The 17,631-nt window shown below is 35.3% G+C and overlaps 2 protein-coding genes across 3 annotated transcripts in view; one reads left to right on the forward strand and one right to left on the reverse strand.

Annotated features, from left to right (window-relative positions):
• Positions 1-14,765, reverse strand: part of LOC110099845 (peptide methionine sulfoxide reductase B1, chloroplastic) — a 33,086-nt gene extending 18,321 nt beyond the window's left edge. Inside the window, exon 1 of one of the 2 annotated variants that reach the window (XM_020827137.2) lies at positions 14,159-14,765. In XM_020827137.2, coding sequence (XP_020682796.1) covers positions 14,159-14,369 — 211 coding nt within the window. In that variant the 5' untranslated portion in view covers positions 14,370-14,765. The remainder of the gene's footprint in view (positions 1-14,158) is intronic. The other variant, XM_020827138.2, reaches the window with a different exon arrangement.
• Positions 14,722-17,057, forward strand: LOC110099846. Its single transcript, XM_020827139.1, has 2 exons — positions 14,722-16,067; positions 16,484-17,057. The coding sequence occupies exons 1-2, from the start codon at positions 14,722-14,724 to the stop codon at positions 17,055-17,057; spliced, it is 1,920 nt and encodes a 639-aa protein (XP_020682798.1).
• The last annotated feature ends 574 nt before the right edge of the window (positions 17,058-17,631 follow it).

The following is a 17,631-nucleotide window of genomic DNA, read 5'->3' on the forward strand; positions in this document are numbered from 1 at the left end:
ATTATTGTTTCTCTCCGTAACATTACTATCTAATTCTATGTTGCCAATTTGATATTGTCCCATTAATCTAGTTGTAACCACATGTCTTACTTAATTTTGACTTGATAATTCCGAGAACTTAATTTGGGTAAGCATTGATTCTATAATTAGCAAAGCTTTAACAATCTTATATTAAAATCCCCAAGCAGTTCTTGTTTCCATGCATTTGGTTTCACATCACTATTACTAGTATTATTCCCTTTCAAGCATTCCATATTGAATTTCTCTTTTAAGCTATATGATAGCTGCATCAAGCAAATGATATTTAATGCTAGTAAGGATTATTGAGAGTTCGAGTTTTTGGATGAATTATTTTATGTGATATTGTTTTCTCTTCAACACTGTCGTTGTCAGGTCCCAAGTCCTAGATGAGAAAAATGGAAGGTTGCGTTAGATAGTAAACAGCCAGTATAAAACTTGTTGAATAATCATGACATGAATCCTTTAAAATTGTGTTAATGTTAGGGCGTCCCTTGGAAGCGACGCAGTGTATGGCTTGAATACAGCGACAAATGTGCAAGGGTCGCTGCATCGGCGCATGGGTGCAATGTTAAATAGGCAAGGTTTCCCACATCAAGGACAGATTTAGGCAAAGAAGCTAGTCCATGAAATTAAATTTAGAATAGAAACTTGGAATATAGACTCTCTTACAGGAAAATTAATGGAATTAATAGATAATATGATTCATAGGAAGATAAATATTCTATGCATTCAGGAAATTAAATAGGTTGGGGAGAAGGCTAAGGAGATTGATAGTATATGATTTAAATTATGATATTTGAATATGAGTCGTACTTGAAATGGTGTAGGTATGACTATAGATAAGAGTTTGAAGGATAATGTTATAAAAATTAATATAATTAGAGAAAATAATTATAGCTTTGATGATTATTATTGATACTAAGATTGTTAATATTATAAATGCATATACTCCTTAAATAGGATTAGATATGAGTTCAAAATTAAAATTTTGGAATGACTTAAAAGAATTAATACAAAAGAGAACTCTTAAAGAAATAATTTTTATTGAAGGAAATTTGAATGAACATGTTGGTAGAGAGGTAAATGATTTTAAAAATATTCTTGATGGCCATGAGTTTGGAACGACAAATGAAGGTTGTTAGACCATATTAAATTTTTCTTTAGCTTATGATTTTTTAATAGCTAATACATTATTTAAGAAAAAAGATGAGCATCTAATCATTTATAAAAATGGATTTAGTAAAATGCATATTTATTATTTTCTCATAAAAAAATTAGATCGTTTAGATTGCAAAGATTGTAAAGTTATTCCGAGTGAAAATTTATGCACCCAATATAGATTATTAGTTTTTGACTTTAAGATGATAGGACAGAAAATAAAAAATAATGTAAAAAAATATTCTAGGATTATATGGGGGCATTTAAAGAATATTAACAAAAAGTATTTTTGAGAGTAAGATATTATATCTTAAGATATTATCTGTGTATGAGAATGCTAATGTTATGAGAAAAAAAATGGCTAGTGTTGCAAATCTATTTTCATGGCTTATGTTTTGATGATTAACAAACACTATTTCTCTTGGACTGCTTGTTGCTTCTAACTTTTCAGGAATCAAAGATCGGACGATCAAGACGAAGCCAGTTCAGGATTACGTAGGTTTAGGGTTGAGTCAGTCTGTACTTTTGTTTTTCTCTTCTTGAGTCAGTTTGTAATGTTCAAAAGACTGATACTAAGTAACCTTACACACACACACTTGAGAGATTTAGAATCTCTGTTTTTGCTCACATCGGCCAGGCCAATCCCTTGGATCGTCCTGGACGATCGAGTTCAAAACAGAGACTCTAATCAGGATTCTTAATTAAGGCAGCCGACATTAACATATCGGCCTGGACGATACGTGTATCGGCCAGGACGATAAGCTCAAAACAGAAAGAAGTTGCCGCCATAGACAATTAAGGTATACTGTATTTTTTAAATTATCGGCAACAACGATCATTGATCGGCCTGGACGATATTAACAAATTATGCCTTAATTGATCAGGAAATCAAGAGAGTAATTAAGGATGATTGATACGATCATATCGTCCTGGACGATCGCAGGATCGGCCAGGACGATCTAGTCAAAAACTTTAAGTTAATTCAGGACGATAAATATCGGCCAGCTTGTATCCAGGGCTATTGTCAGGACGATTTTCCCATGATTTGAACTAATCGGCCAGGACGATCATGACGATCTAGCCAATTTTCAATCGTCCAGCTTTACATCCAGGGCGATGCTCTGGTCGATCTTCTGAGTTTTGTACTGATCGGCCAGGCCGATATCCATATCGGCCTGGACGATAAAGTCGACAACTTGCAATTAATGAGCTCCTTTGAAGCTCTTCTATTTAAGAGCTCTTGTTTTACATTTTTTAGAACCTTTGGCTGCTGCCTTGACCTAAGAAGACCTTGAGGAGAGAAAGAGAGAGAGGGAGAGAGAGAGAGGATCTTGTGAGGGGGAGCTTGTGAGGGGATTCACAAGGGTTGCTTCAAGGATCGCTCTTCTTCTTCTTCGTTTAGAGTTTCTCGTCCGTGGAAGTGTCAGTAGAGGTAAGGAGTTAGCTTTTGGTTGTCGTTCTCTGCCAGCTTCAGGAGGAAGCAAAAGGAGATAGGTTCTCTGCCTTGCCGGGGTGGCAAAAATGAGGTTCTTGTAAGGGCTTCTCCGCCTAGCCGTGGGAGCTAAAGGAGAGTCACTTTTTGTAGTGCAATACTTGGAGGGTGCCTCCAAGGAGTGGACGTAGGTCGAGTTGACCGAACCACTATAAATTTCTGTATTCTTATTTTTGCTTCCGCACTTTTATTTTCGCATTTATTTTTGTGGTGTGAATTTGGTTTATGCAATTTTTATTCTTTGTGAAAAGAAATTTTAAAATACCAATTCACCCCCCCTCTTGGTTAGCTTGGGACTAAGTTTATAAGGGCTTAACATCCTTAACAAACTTTCAGCTATAGATATTATGAATATTGCAAAAGATATGCTTGTAGTTTTAAAGGGAAAATCTCATAATAGTATAAATAGTTAGTGGTGAAATCCAAACGTGCAAGAAAAGATAAAAATAAGAAGATTTGTTATAAAAATTAGTTTAGATGTAAAAATTCTGATAATTGAAAAAGCTATAAAGAGACTCCTATGGAATCTAAGAAAGTTATTTGCGATGAAAAGATCTTAACTTTTAATCATATATATAAAAGATTAGATTCTAAGGAGGGAGAAAGATAAATGTATAAGTTAGCCAAACAAAGAGATAGGAGTGGTAAGGATTTAGTTCAAGTGAAGTGTATTAAGAATGAAGATCAAAAAGTATTTTTCTTTGAAGATGATATTCAACAAAGGTGGATGAGATATTTTGCTAAACTTTTTAATGAAAATTATAAAAATATGATTGACTTTAGTGACCTTAACACTATAAATGAAAATAAAGTTTTTTTTATTGGCGTATTAGTAAAGTCAAAGTAAAAGAGGCTTTAAAGAAAATGAAGTGTGGAAAAGTTGTTGGACCTGATGATATTCCAATAGAGGTGTGGAAATGCTTGTGAGATGAAGGAATTTTTTGGTTTACTAAGCTTTTTAATACTATTTTGAAGACTTAAAAGATATAAGATAAGTGGAGAAAGAGTGTGTTAATTCATATTTTTAAGAATAAAGGTGATGCATAGGATTGTGCAAATTATTGAGGAATTAAGTTTATGTGTCATACTTTAAAACTATGGGAGTGAGTTATGGAGCATAGGTTACGATGTGATACTAATGTTTTTCAAAATCAATTTATATTCATGCTGGGTAGGTCTAGTATGGAAGTCATACATTTATTGAGAGGTTCGATGGAGAAATATAGAGAGAATAAAGAGGATCTACATATGATATTTATTGATTTAAAGAAAGCATATGATATATTTCTAAGAGAAGTGCTATGGAGAGTTCTTGAAAAGAAAGGAGCTAATAACGGTTATATTCAAATCATGAAAGATATGTATGTAGGAGCTATTACTTGTGTTCAAACACAAGGTGGTTTGACCAAGTATTTCCCTATTTCGGTTGGATTACATCAAGGATCAGCCTTAAGCCCATATCTTTTTGCTTTAGTCATGGATGTTCTCACTAGCATTTGCAAGAGTATGTACCTTAGTGTATGCTTTTTGCTGATGATATTCTTCTTGTTGATAAGACTAGAGAGGGAGTTGAAGGTAAAGTTGTATTATGGAGGTCAACCTTAGATTTTAAAGGTTTTCACTTTAAGTAGATCTAGAACTGAATATATAATGTGTAATTTTAGTAGCAATAGATTTAGTGAGGGGTCATTAATAAGAGTACATGTTTTACATATCTTGGTTCTATTGTTTAGAGTAATAATGAAATAGATGGGGATATTATTAGCAGAATTAAAGTTGGATGGTTGAAGTGGAGGAATGCAATGGGCTTGTTGTGTGATAGAAAAGTCTCCCTCAAACTTAGGGGAAAATTTCTTTAAGATGTTGGCGAGACTGGCAATGCTTTGTGGTGCCGAATGTTGGCCATTAAAAGAGAAGCATAATACTAAGTTAAGTGTTGCAGAGATGAGGATGCTGAAGTGGATCAGTGGCTTTACCCTTAGAGATAAAAAGGTTAGAGTAGCTCCAGTGGAAGATAAGATTAGAGAGAGTCGCCTTAGATGGTTTGGTCATATTAAACAAAAGCCTTCCGATGACCTGATTAAGAAAGTTGAGGTATTAGAATTTTCTTATATTAAGAAAGGTAGAGGTAAACCTAAAAAGATTTGGTTAGAAAAAATTAGAAATGATATTTCTTTATTATATTTAAATGATAATTTGAGTTTTAACCGGACACAATGGCGAAAAAGATTTCATGTTGCCGACCCCATGTAGTGGTACAAAGGCTTGATGTTGTTGTTGTTGTATTGTTTTCTTTTCAGCAGTGAACTACTAAGTTTTCTACTGCTCCTTCCTTGTGTTTAGTATTTCATTGAACAACTATTGTAAATGAAAGATGGGCTTTCTATGACAACATAAATAAAACCAGGGAAGATTATTTAAAGAAGAACAATAACAGTAAGAAACAAATAATATTTCAAAGAAACTTGCCAAAGAATCCTAATAAGAGTAAGCTGCTAAGCATCACCTTTCATTGCATATAAAAAACATCTAATATGATTTCAACCCAATATGATATTCAAATATAATGCATTTCATATTAATAAGCATAAACAACACATTATTACAGAATTTAATGATGGAAAAAGAAAGATAAAAAATCATTAAGATTTGAAAGCATAGTTGATTGCCCACGTAGTGGGATAACAGTTTGATGTTGTTGTGATTGATTGCCACTTAGCTTAATTGAAGAGATCTTTGATAATAAAGCATCCAAAACTTCCTTACATTTGAGCCTAATGGAGGGTGGAGAGAGATGGCAAGACACTCCACACTTGCTTCCTTGCTTAAATTTCAACCATCAAGCATTGGAAAGAAAATAAATCTCAATAATAGACTCAAGGTCCATAAACAAGGATCAGACGCAACGGCTCTCTACTCCTCTGGCGATTCTGAGGCGATCTAGGGCTTTCGTTCCCGAGCTCTCTTCTCTTCATTCCTGGCACGGTTTGTGGTTTTTCTGCTCGACTTTCTTCTTTGGTTTCTGTTTCGTCTTGTTTTCATTTTATTTTGTTGTTGTGTTTTTGGGTTTTGTGGTTTTCAGGAGATGAAGACTTGTCGTCATCTAACCCTCCGCTTGCTGTGTTTCCAAATAGCAAGTCCCGATGGTTTAAGGAGGTTTTGGCTGGCTCTTCTTCTACTTCCGCAAAATTTAAGTTCGTTCATACTTCTTTTAAAGCCTGTTCGACTTTGATGACTCTGTGGTTTCAATGCTGGCTGGTCCTTTTGCTCTTACGCTGGTTGACAAGTTCCTTCTTAAGCGGCCAAACTTGGATGTCATTCGTAAGTTTTTTGAGAATATGAAATTGTCCGGTTCGTTTCAAGTTGGTTTGTTGGATTCTAGGCATATCGTGATTCAATTGATCAATGATCTGGACTATAGTCGTATTTTTTCTAGGAGGTCCTATTACATTCAAGGTTGTCAAATGAGATTGTTCAAATGGACACATGATTTCAATGTGCATGAGGAATCTCCCATAGCCCCTGTGTGGATCTCTTTCCCGAACCTCTAATTGCATTTTTTAATTCTCAAATATTATTTAGTTTGGCATCCATATTTGGTAGGCCTTTGCAAACTGACCAAGCTACAGCGTCAATCTCACAGACATTTGTAGCCCATGTTTTAGTTGAATTGGATATATCGAAGAAACACCATAATGAGATTTGGATTGGTTCGGAACTGAATGATTATTTCCAAAAAGCTGAATTTGAAAACTTACCTATTTTTTACTCTCATTGTAAGATGCATGGCCATGGATTAAATGTGTTATTGGTTACACCCGCATCTTTGAAAGGAGAAGAAATCTTCTAAACAGACACATAGAAGTGAATTACCTTCAGTGGACCTTGATATTGTGACTCCTAATCCTAATGGAAATGTGGGTAATGATCCTCAGTGCAAGATAACATTGATGAATCCTTAATTCTGGATTCTGCTCATGTTGAGCTGAACCCTCCTAATGGTCATGATTTGATTCATGCTCAGGAAGTTAATCTTAACTCTATCTCTTCTTTAGCTGTTGGTTGTCAAAATGTGAATGAACAAAGCATTGCTATCAATCTAAATAATGTTTCATCCTCTGATAGTCCTCATATGGAGGTTGGGAAGTTAAAAAATAATTGTGTTAATGAGGAGCTTTCTCAAGCAGCTGTGAATGTCCAAGAGATTAACCAAACTGGTGTGGTGACGAATAATGATGGTAATAAATTGAGCAATAAAATCATTGTGGAAGATGGTGTTTTCTGTGATGAAGGTGAAATGCCTCTCAAAAGGGGTCAGTCAAGTATGATTAATGACAGTAAGTCTCCTTTGAATTATCAATATCATAGTGGTGTTTTACTGACATGGAGGATATGGATATGATGGCTAAATGTTTTGCTAGAAATGATAATGATAATAGTTTTTCCAAGGTTCATAGTAGGAGAGGTAAGAAGCAAAGGAACTTCATTTTACAACCTCCTCGAAACACCTTTTCGCATACGTCTCATTAATCTCATGTTTTTAATGTTTAATGCTATTATTTGGAATGTTATGAGCATTGGGTGTCCTTCTTCTAAATAAAGAGTTAAAAACTTATGCCGTATTTATAATGTTTCTATTCATGTTTTGCTTGAGCCTCTTATTTCCTCTGATAAGTTACTTGATACAGCTAAATTTATGGGATTTAAATATGATATTTTGAATGTGGAAAATAAAATTTGAGTTTTTTGGAAGGATTATGCTCGGATAGATATTATTGGTGACTTTACTCAAGTTATGCACTGTAATATTGAAAGTCTTAATTTTCAATATTGTGCTTATTTTGTTTATGCTGCTTCTTCTCGTTATACTAAAAAATTGTTATGGGATCAAATCATTCACTTTCATAGTATTTGTAACTTACCATGGATTGTTGGAGGAAATTTTAATACTATCTCTAACCCTTCGGGAGCGCATAGGGGGATATCTCCCTATCTATCAATCTATGGAGAATTTTAATAGTATGATTATGGATTGTAAATTGATTTATTTTGGTTTAACTGGGTAATAAATTCACTTGAAATCATGGGCATTTATGACAAAGGTTGGATCGGGTGTTATTTAACGATTGTTGGGTTAGTTCCTTTGAGTCTACTACTATTGAGCATCTTAGCAAGACCCTCTCTGATCATTCTCCCCTGCTTATTAGAATTAAGACTAGATCTATCGACTTTCCCTCCCAATTTAAGTTTCAAAACATGTGGTTGCTTCATGATTCTTTTATGAACTTGATTCAGGAAAATTGGCACGCTCCTTTACATTCGAATAACTCTATTTTTGGCATGAGAAAATTTTGGTTTAAGCTGAAAAGGCTTAAGCAAGTTTTAAAATGGTGGAATCCTAATGTCTTTAAGAATCTTTTCTCCAACATTTTAATTGCTAAAGATAATGTTAATACTTGTGCAACTTAGTGTCAATTGATTAATTCTGATGAAAATTTTAGTTTATTGAGAGAGGCTAAAGATTGCCTTTATAAATTATAAGTTCATGTGAAAATTTTTTGGAAACAAAAAGTTACTGCTAAACATCTGGTTGAATGTGATAACAATACTAAATATTTTCATGCTTTGGTTAAGAGGAAACATGCTACTAATTGTATTCATAAAATTAATCATGTTGATGGCTCTGTTATTGAGGATGGTGTTGAAATAGCTAATTTAGCTATCCAGCATTTCAAAAATTATCTTAATAAAGCTTTTAGTCTTATTATTCTTGGCAATCCTTCTATCATCCCTAACCTTATTTCTAATGATGATAATGTTTTTCTTTTTTAATCTCCTTCTTTTAAGGAGGTTAAAGAGATTGTTTTTGGTATGAACGATGATTCGGTTGCCGAACTGGATGGTTTCATGACGAAGTTTTTTCAGAAAACTTGGTATATTATTAGCATGGTTTAAAATTGCACAATATGAGGCCCGCCTTTGCGCAATTCCAGTAAAAAATACCTCGATGCTTACGCCTCTAGTTTTTTTATGAGGCTTGCGCCTCAACTTGGTTGAGGCCCGCCTCACCTCACGCTATATATATTAAAACTTACATAAATCTTGAAGTAAATGCCCGACATTGGACTCTATATGAGAGGAGTAAGGGGAGAGAACAGTTCATCATAATGATGATTCAAATGAAGAACCCCTTAGTGATGACAGTGTTGATGACTTATGAGTTCTTATGTGATACGTCATTGCTATTTGATTTCGGAAATTGGAATTATATGTTAATGAAAAGAATACTGGGATTTGGGAAAGATAGAATTTTGAGTTGAACTATATTTCATATTGTCTTATTATTGGGATATTTTGATTTCACTTCATATCTTATGCTTTTTTATGTTTTATATTATTCACTCATTAGTATATAAAAAATTTATCATTTTATGTTTACGCAATCTTTTGATTTTGAGACTTACGCCTCAAAACGTCTTAAGGCTTACGCCTCGCCTCACGAATGAAAAACGCCTCAATACTCGAATACGCAATTTTAAACATTGATTATTAGTAATGATCTCTTTTTTGCTATTATTAATTTCTTTGCTGGTAATTATATTCCTAAGTTTTTTTACTTCTATTTCTATTGTGCTTATCCCGAAGAATAACTCTATTAGTAATTGGAATTATTTTAGACATATTAGTTAGTGCATCTTTTTTTATAAACTGCTTACTAAATTTTGATGAATCATTTAACAGTGTTATTGCCTAAAATTATCTCTCCTTTTCAAATGGGTTTTGTGAAAGGGCATGCTATTGCTGATAATATCCTGTTAGCTCAAGAATTTTGTCAAAATCTGAATATCAAGGTTAAAGGTGATAATATGATTCTGAAATTTGATTTTGTCAAGGCTTATGATAACATTGATTGGAATTTTCTTTATATTATTATAGAGTTGTTTGGCTTTGGTTTGAATTTTATCAATATTATTAAACATTGCATTGAAGGTCCCTATTTTTTATCATTGTTAATAAGAGCAATGATTTTTTTTAAAGCTTCTCATGGGCTGAGACAAGGTGATCCTATTTCTCCTGCCCTCTTCATTATTGTTGCTGAGTATCTTTATAGAGGTCTTGCCAATCTTTTTAAGAATTATCCTAACCTCTATTTTAGAACCTTGGGTGGTTTTCCTATCTCTCAATTATGTTTTGCTGATGACTTTATCGTTTTGTCTTGGGATTCTAATTTTTTGAGTTTTGGAGATCGGTTAATTATCTTTAAAAGTGTTCTTTGTTCCTTGCCAGTTTATATTTTTCAAACTTTGCTTCCTACTCAGGCGGTTTGTAACAGGATTGACAGGATTTTCAATATTTTATTTTTGGAAAGGGGCTAGTAGCACTTCTAAAATCAACTTGTCCTCTTAGGACAAATGTTGTGGTGCCCTGGATGAAGGGGCTTTGGGGTGTAAGACTATGGATTTGGCCTATTCTTTTTCTTTCAAGTTATGGCATAACTTTTGTGGTAATATGAGCCTTTGGACTAATTTTATGGTTGTCAAATATTGTTGGGGTAAACATCTTACTATGTGCTGGTTTAGCAAAGGTGACTCTAAAGTGTGGGAGCGTCTTTGCAAAGGTTAATGGGTTGTTGAACCATTTATCTATTGGGGCCTTGGTGGTGATAATGTTTTCTTTTGGCAAGATCATTGGTTGGAGGGTCAATCAATTGACTCTATTACTAATATCTCTTCCAATGCGACTTTGAAGGTGAATTATTTCTTTACTGATAATTGTTGGGATTATGAGAAACTTTCTAGTATTCTTTTTTATTCTATTATTCAGCAAATTTTGAATCTTCCTCTTAATACTAATTCTAATGATGTTCTACAGTGTTTTGACTAAAGATGGTAGCTTTAGATTAAAGGATGCTTGGCATTCCTTTAGATCCAAGCATGAGGTTTTCAATATTTTATATATGATTTGGCATAAAAGTATTCCTACCACAATTACTGTGTTTGTTTGGAGAATCTTGCGTAAGTTCATTTCTATGAATGATAATTTAATTAAAAGAGGCTTTATCCTTCTGTTTAAGTTCCAATGTTGTTATCATATGGATAATATGCATCATGTTTTTCTCTCTGGTCCTTTAGCTGTCAAAACTTTGTCTTATTTTGATAACATTTTCCATTTAAATTGTTTAAGTGCCAAATTATCTATTAAGCTATGATTAATTGTTGGTTTATGAAGTCCAAAGGCCATATCAGAAATGTCATTCCTTTCCTTATCTTATGGTATTTATGGTTGGATAGGAATAATTCTCGTTTCAATAGTGTGGTTATGAACCATCATAGAATTATCCAAAATGTGAAAGATAAGGTCGTGGCTCTTTATTCTACCAAGTTGCTTCTGTCAGGAACTTTAAAAATTATTTTTTGATTGCGGCTGATTTAGGTCTTAAGTTGTAGGTGGATAATCTTCCTAAAGAACCTAGGTTTATTTATTGGACTAAGCCCCCTATTAACTCTTATAAGCTGAATGTAGATGGTGATATCATGGATTCTAATGTGGGTTGTAGTGGTGTCAACAAAGATTCTCTTGGTAATTTTATTTTGGGTTTTGTTGGTCCTTTACTTAATGGTGGTGTTAACTTTGCTACTACTATTATTCTCCATGGCTTCAAACATTGTTGTTCTATTGAACTTACTAATATTGTTATTGAGGTTGGTTCTAATTATTGCTTACAATCTTTTAACATTGTGGATGATACTGTTTGTTCTTCTGCCATATTTTATATGATGAGAGATATTAAGAATTTATTGAGCCTTGTGAACTGCATTTTTTCCATTGTCTTAAATGATGATAATGCTTGTGCTAATTAGATTGCCAGGTTGGGATGTGGCTTGGATTATATGGCTGATTTTCAGCTTCTAACCTTCCTTCTCCTTTGAAAGGCCTTTTAAGTTTGGATAAAATTAGTTTACCTTATATTAAATTTTAATGATACTGCTTGGCTTCTTGCTGGTTGTCAGGTTGGGTTTCTGCCAACTTCTCTGTTTTTGTTGCCTTGTCTATTGTTTTTTATTTTTTTGGGTGGTCGTGCTTGTTGTTTGGTTTCTTGGATCAACTTGCTATTGCCTTGATCTGGCTGAGGCTTTTTGTGGTTGTTTGGGTGACATATTTAATTTCCATTTCTGCTCTTTTATGGCTAGTTGGTGTTTGCATTTTTGGGGTGATTCTGCGGCTTGGTGGCTGGGTGTTTCCTGGTATCTATGGGGCGTTGGGCTTTGGGGCTCGTTTATCTGTAGTCTTTTCCTTAATGCTTTTGGGGCTATGTTTATTTCCTAGGGATTAAGCATGGAGGCTTTTCCTTGGATCTTCTTGGTTGGTCTGCTGGAGGTTGGTAAGGCTTTTTGTGGGTTGTTTTTCTATTCTCTATGGCAGGGCAATTTTGGGGCTATGCTGGCGATTTTTGCTTGGCGTTGCTCGGCTTGGCTTCTGGGTGTTGGTAAGGTGTATTGTATTTTGACCTTTGGCTTCCTGAGGTGGTTTTACTTTGGAATGTCGCTGGTGTTTGTTCCCAGCTGGTTTATTTTTCTTGGGTTTACTCTGTAGGGTGCCTCTATCCTGGGCTACCAGGAGGAATATTTGTTTTCTCACTATTGTATTTCTAATTACTTTACCTTGTTGGGTTTTCTTCCTCTTCTTTCTACCGCTCGACTGCTTTAGTTCTATTGTTGCTACTGTTGGTTTTATGTTGGTAGGGCTATCTTTGCTAAGATGGAGGAGAACATGTATTGGGTTTCTTTTACTCTCTTTATGACTTTGCTAAGCTGGATTATGAGGTTGTTGATGTCCTTTCTGGTGAACTAGTTGATACTATTTTGGTTCTTGTTATTGCCTATTGTTGCTTCCTTTTTATATGTATTATGAATATTTGCTGGATCTACCAACATGCTACCATTTGTGATTATTTGTGCTTCTTCTATTTTGGTCCTCACCCTTTTTTGCAGAATTTTATTAGTGTAGGTATTTGTGGTGATGCTATTTTGGATGTGAAGCAGATTTTTTGGTACTTTCCTTCTTTTTGGGTGCTCTTTCTTGTGCACCATAGATTGTACCTAGGCTTATATGTCTTTTTGCTCAGTAGGAACCTCGAGCTCTTAGGACTTTTTTGCTTTCTTTTTGTAGCCCTTCTGAGCATTAGCGAGCTTGAGGGCCCTTTAAGGACTATATTTTTTTTCTATTATTAACGCATAGGCCGCTCTGTGAGTTTTCCCTTAAAAAAAATCTCAATAATATCTTTTATAATGATCAATATTTTTATTAATTACATCACCCTTAATTGAAGATGATGATGGCACAATCTTTCAAGAAAAGAAAAAAATATTTCTTTTCATATTTGGATGATAGAATTAAATTCTTTTCAAATTTAAGTAAAAAATATGATGGTAATCAACTTCATATATAATGAAAATAGAAGCATAATAATTTTTAAAACACAAATTTTTTTCTAAACTAATGATAACAGTATTCTTTCCATTGATGGATTTTAAGATGATATGTATTATTTTTCATATAATAAATTGCATTGAAAAAAAAAAGTAGAAGTATTTAAATTTCATTTAAAGTCTATTCCTATCGTAGTATTCCAAGCTTCCCGGTATGGCCATGATATTTTACTTCTTGTGAGTATTAAAAGTCACAGGAATGACAAGATTACTTTTTCCCACTGTTGGGCATGGAATTATTTATAAAAAACATATGTATTCACATATCCTAAAAATTTTCAATTCTCTGTTTATTACATTGAAATAAAACACCAAAAATGAAAAGTGAAATAAAATGAATTTGCATTGCCTCAAATTTCATAAAAAAAGACCTTTAAGCCCTATGTTTGGAGTAATTGAAAGGCAGACAGTGTAAAGAAAATGAAATGGAAATAGTAAAGAAATTTAAATGGAATTTATTTTCACCCTTTTATTTGTTGCAAAACATGTTTTCTTATTACTAGCTTAATGATGAAAAATGAAGCTTTTTTTTTTTTGTACTTCTTGTAATGATATGATATGTGAACCACCATGATGTCCTCATAATTTTTTTTTTCTTCATGTTCGTTTACTAGGGTTGGGCAGGAAATTTTCATAGCATTTATTCACATTTCCTATAAATATAGGATTACCTTTCAATTGCGTTAAAAACAAAAGCACTTGAGATAAACTTTTGAAGCAAAATGCATGCATACTACCTCTATTTCCCTCAAACCAAACAGAGCCTTAATTTTGCAAAGGTAAAAAAATAAAAGGAAATCCCTTTATACTGCAGAATTTATTAGAATCTTGCTAAAAGATGGAAATTCTTCGAATTTAACTCAACGAGGTCAGCCAGGATATATCAACAACAGTTAATTTCATGCAGCAGCAAGAGTACATATAATAATGATTTTTATTGTGTTCAAGGAGCAAAAGAAAGGAAGTTCTTTAGCCAGACTTGTTTAAAGTCACTGACCTTGAGATTGCTCTGGCTTCTGTGAGGATGTAGAAGAACCCATGGGGCGAAAAGAAGAGAAGCTTGAACTGTAAGTGCCTCTTGTGCCAATCTTATTCTTTGAGAAAGGTGAGGAGAATAAGAGAAGCGACGGTGACCTAGTGTGCCGTGAAGAATACGCAACAGAGGGAAGGCACGGGGTAAAAAGAAGAAACCCACCTGCAGTGGCCATTAGGAAGTAATTGGCAAAATAGCAAATTAGTCGCAGGGTCTGCACGATTCTTGATGAGAATAAGCAGGCACTTGTGCGAGAGCACCGATCCACCGATCAAACCTCTGGTGTTCGAAGCAGAATCGTGGTCATTATTCCAGCACACCCTCGATTGGTCTCGAATGTTAGAATGTACATTCTACCAACAATCACATAAGTGGGCATCAAGAAACACCTTCAAGTTATTCGGTTGTCTTCATTAAAAAGTTCCTTTTAAATTTAGACAACATGCTGAGTACTCTCTAGCGGCTAGGGTTTTCTCCTCCCGCCCTCGACCCCTCCTGTCTTCACTTTCTCCTCCCTCCCTCCGGCGATGCCGGAGGGAACTTCCTCCCCCTCACCTAACATGGATGGTTCTCTTCCCTCCTATGATTTCCCGCCGCTTGTTACATCTCCTGGAGGTCAGGTTCGTGTGATTTCCAAGAGCTGGAATAAAGTTTTTGAGCCATCAAATACTTCTGCAAATCTATTAAAGTTTTCTCACTTTCCCTCGGAACTGGATATCATCCCTTTCTCTGGGGAGAAGTTATCCAACAGAGGGGAGGACTTGAAGCTATGTCTGGTTGGATATTCGATAGGGAGGCGCCCCTACTATGAAGCGTTGCTAACTGCTGTTAAAAAAACTTGGAACTTGGAAGGTTCTGTTCAACTCTTACATCTAAACGACGGATTTTTTCTATTCCGATTCTCTTGTGCCAAAGATTTCGACTTGGTATGGACGAGAGGTGTCTGGTTCATTTTGGGGAAGCCCTTCGTTCTCCAAAAACGACATCCGAAATTCATTCCCAAAAGGGAAGACTTTGCGACCGTGCCAATTTGGGTGAAGATTCATGATCTTCCTCTTGCTTGCTGGAACTCAGAGGGGATATCGAGGATTGCTAGTAAAATCGGAGTACCGGTTGCTGCTGATAGCTTGACGGAGCAGAAAACTAGACTTACCTTCGCCAGGATATGTGTTCTGGTCGACTGCAAGGCTACATATCCGGAGGTGGTTCAGGTATCTTTAGATGGGGAAGTGGTTAGTTTGAGAGTGCAATATGAATGGCGCCCTTTTCCCTGTCAGCACTGTAAGTCTTTAATGCATTATTCTTCTTCTTGCTCGAAAAATCCAGAGAATGAACCCAATGATCTAGGAAAAGATATTAGTAAGGAAATGCATAATAACAGGGGAAGGAGCACTAGCAGGAGGCCTCGTTTCCGGCCTAACGCCATTCCAGATAATGTGGCTAAGATTCCGGTCTCTAAAATCAGTAATCATGAGCCTATAAATCCTCAAAACACTCATAATTCTCAAGACTCACCTTCCTTGGTCATAGGACATCCTCTACAATATCAGCCACATTCTCCTCCTCCTAGTATTTTGAAATCTAGAACTGAAGATATTGTTTCAGAGCCGCCTAATATGGACATCCCTCTTATTGGGGATCCTTTTAGTTTGGACATTCCTAATCTAAACTCCCCTAATGATGATGCGTCCTCCTCATCAACTAACCTTCAATCTCAATCCACATATGTCGGGAAGGTTTTTGTCTCTCCCAATAAGTTTGACCTTTTAAACGATGTGGGGGATGTCAGAGACCCTGCTTCTATTTCGACTGAAAATTTAGAGAGTGATGCTCTATCTGTTGAAGATGTTGGGAAGGAGAAAATTACGAAATTGTTTGTAGGGCTCCGAAAATTCGGCCCCGGCCTCCGCCCGCCTTTCTTATTCGGCGAGGGAGTTTTAACAGACTAAGTTCCGAGGTAAATTTTGGAAGGCAGATGGGTTTGTAGATAAGACACTACATTGTTAAATAAGCAGAGTAAAAAACAAGAATCGACAACAGTAAAGAAACCTGCTAAGGGGAGCAAGGGAAAAAGCCCAAATCTAAGCATAATTCTTGATGTCTTTTCCACCCATAGCTGCGTGGAATGTTCTGGGGTTCAACCGTCCGGACAAAGTTCTCTTCTTTAAGCGTCTTAGTGAGTCTTTTAAACTTGATTTAGTTTGTATATTGAAGAACAGGATTCATATCCAATCTATTGATGACCCGTTTTTTTGTATATTCTCATAATCTCTTTTTGAATGAGGCTAGCTGCAACAATTTTACTTTCTCTGTATCCGGGAGAATCTGGATGAAGTGGAATTCTTCTAAACTCTCTTTCACTCCTGCTGTCACTACTTCTCAAATGATCTCTGGCATGATCTCTGTGTTTAATCAATCTCTTTTTCAGCTCTCTGTTGTTCATGCGTCTAATAGCACGACAGAACGTAAAACTCTGTGGAATGATCTTACTCTTGCTACACCTGTGTGCAATGTTCCTTGGGCTATTATCAGAGATTTCAATTGTTGCAGATTTGCAACCGAAAAGCTTGGTGGATCTCCTCTTTCTCATTCTTCCCTCAAAGATTTTAACGATTGTATTTTTCTCAATGGGCTGGTGGATCTTCACTCTGTTGGCTGCAATTTCACTTGGTTTAATCAACGTGTTGACAATCTCATCCACATCAAACTGGATAGAGTGCTTGTTAATAATAGTTGGCTGAAGAAATACTCAGAATCTTTCTGCTCCATACAAAATCCATCCTGTTCTGATCACTGCCCTGTTATTTTGCATTCTTGGAGCTCTAACAAGGCTTTCCACCGCTATCTCTTCAAATACTATTAGACTAAGGCGGACAAGTACTGGACTTTGTTATTAGAGGTGTTTTCTAGGCCTTGCACTGGGAATCTGATTTCACATCTTTGCCTCTCTCTCAGGAAATTAAAAAATGATATCAAAATGGAGTCTTGGTCTTCCTCCAGCAGTGTTACTAGGCACATTGATTATCTTAATAATAATCAAAGGTCGCTTTTGGAGCAATGACTTTTAGATCACAATAATGCTGAGCTTAATAATGCTTATAAATCCTATAACAACACGTTGTCTAACTTCAACAATCTTTATGCCTCATGGATCATACAACGGGCCAAGGTTAATTGGCTGAAATTTGGAGAAGATGATATAAAGTTCCTGTATGCTAAGATCAGGAGCCGTATGGGGAGTAGGAAGTCTATCATTAACCTTCTCAATTCTGACCCTTCCTCCAATAGAACTAACGTGATTTCTTCTATCACTCAATACTTTCAAAATTTATATAATCCTCCTACCTCTCTTCTGCTGGGAGTGGAGGATCTTCCTATTGGAGTTGCTGTCCCGTATTGCTACCAACATTCTATGAGTTCCCCTGTGTTAGATGATG

This window comes from Dendrobium catenatum, unplaced genomic scaffold, assembly GCF_001605985.2.
Source record: "Dendrobium catenatum unplaced genomic scaffold, ASM160598v2 fragScaff_scaffold_1730, whole genome shotgun sequence".
NCBI classification, from domain to species: Eukaryota; Viridiplantae; Streptophyta; class Magnoliopsida; order Asparagales; family Orchidaceae; genus Dendrobium; species Dendrobium catenatum.

Excerpts from the sequence above, each read along its gene's own strand:
- LOC110099846 (XM_020827139.1), top strand. The coding sequence starts at position 14,722 with ATGCCGGAGGGAACTTCCTCCCCCTCACCTAACATGGATGGTTCTCTT. Across the intron at positions 16,068-16,483 it reads AAGGAGAAAATTACGAAATT|CTGCAACAATTTTACTTTCT; the intron begins GTTTGTAGGGCT and ends GAATGAGGCTAG.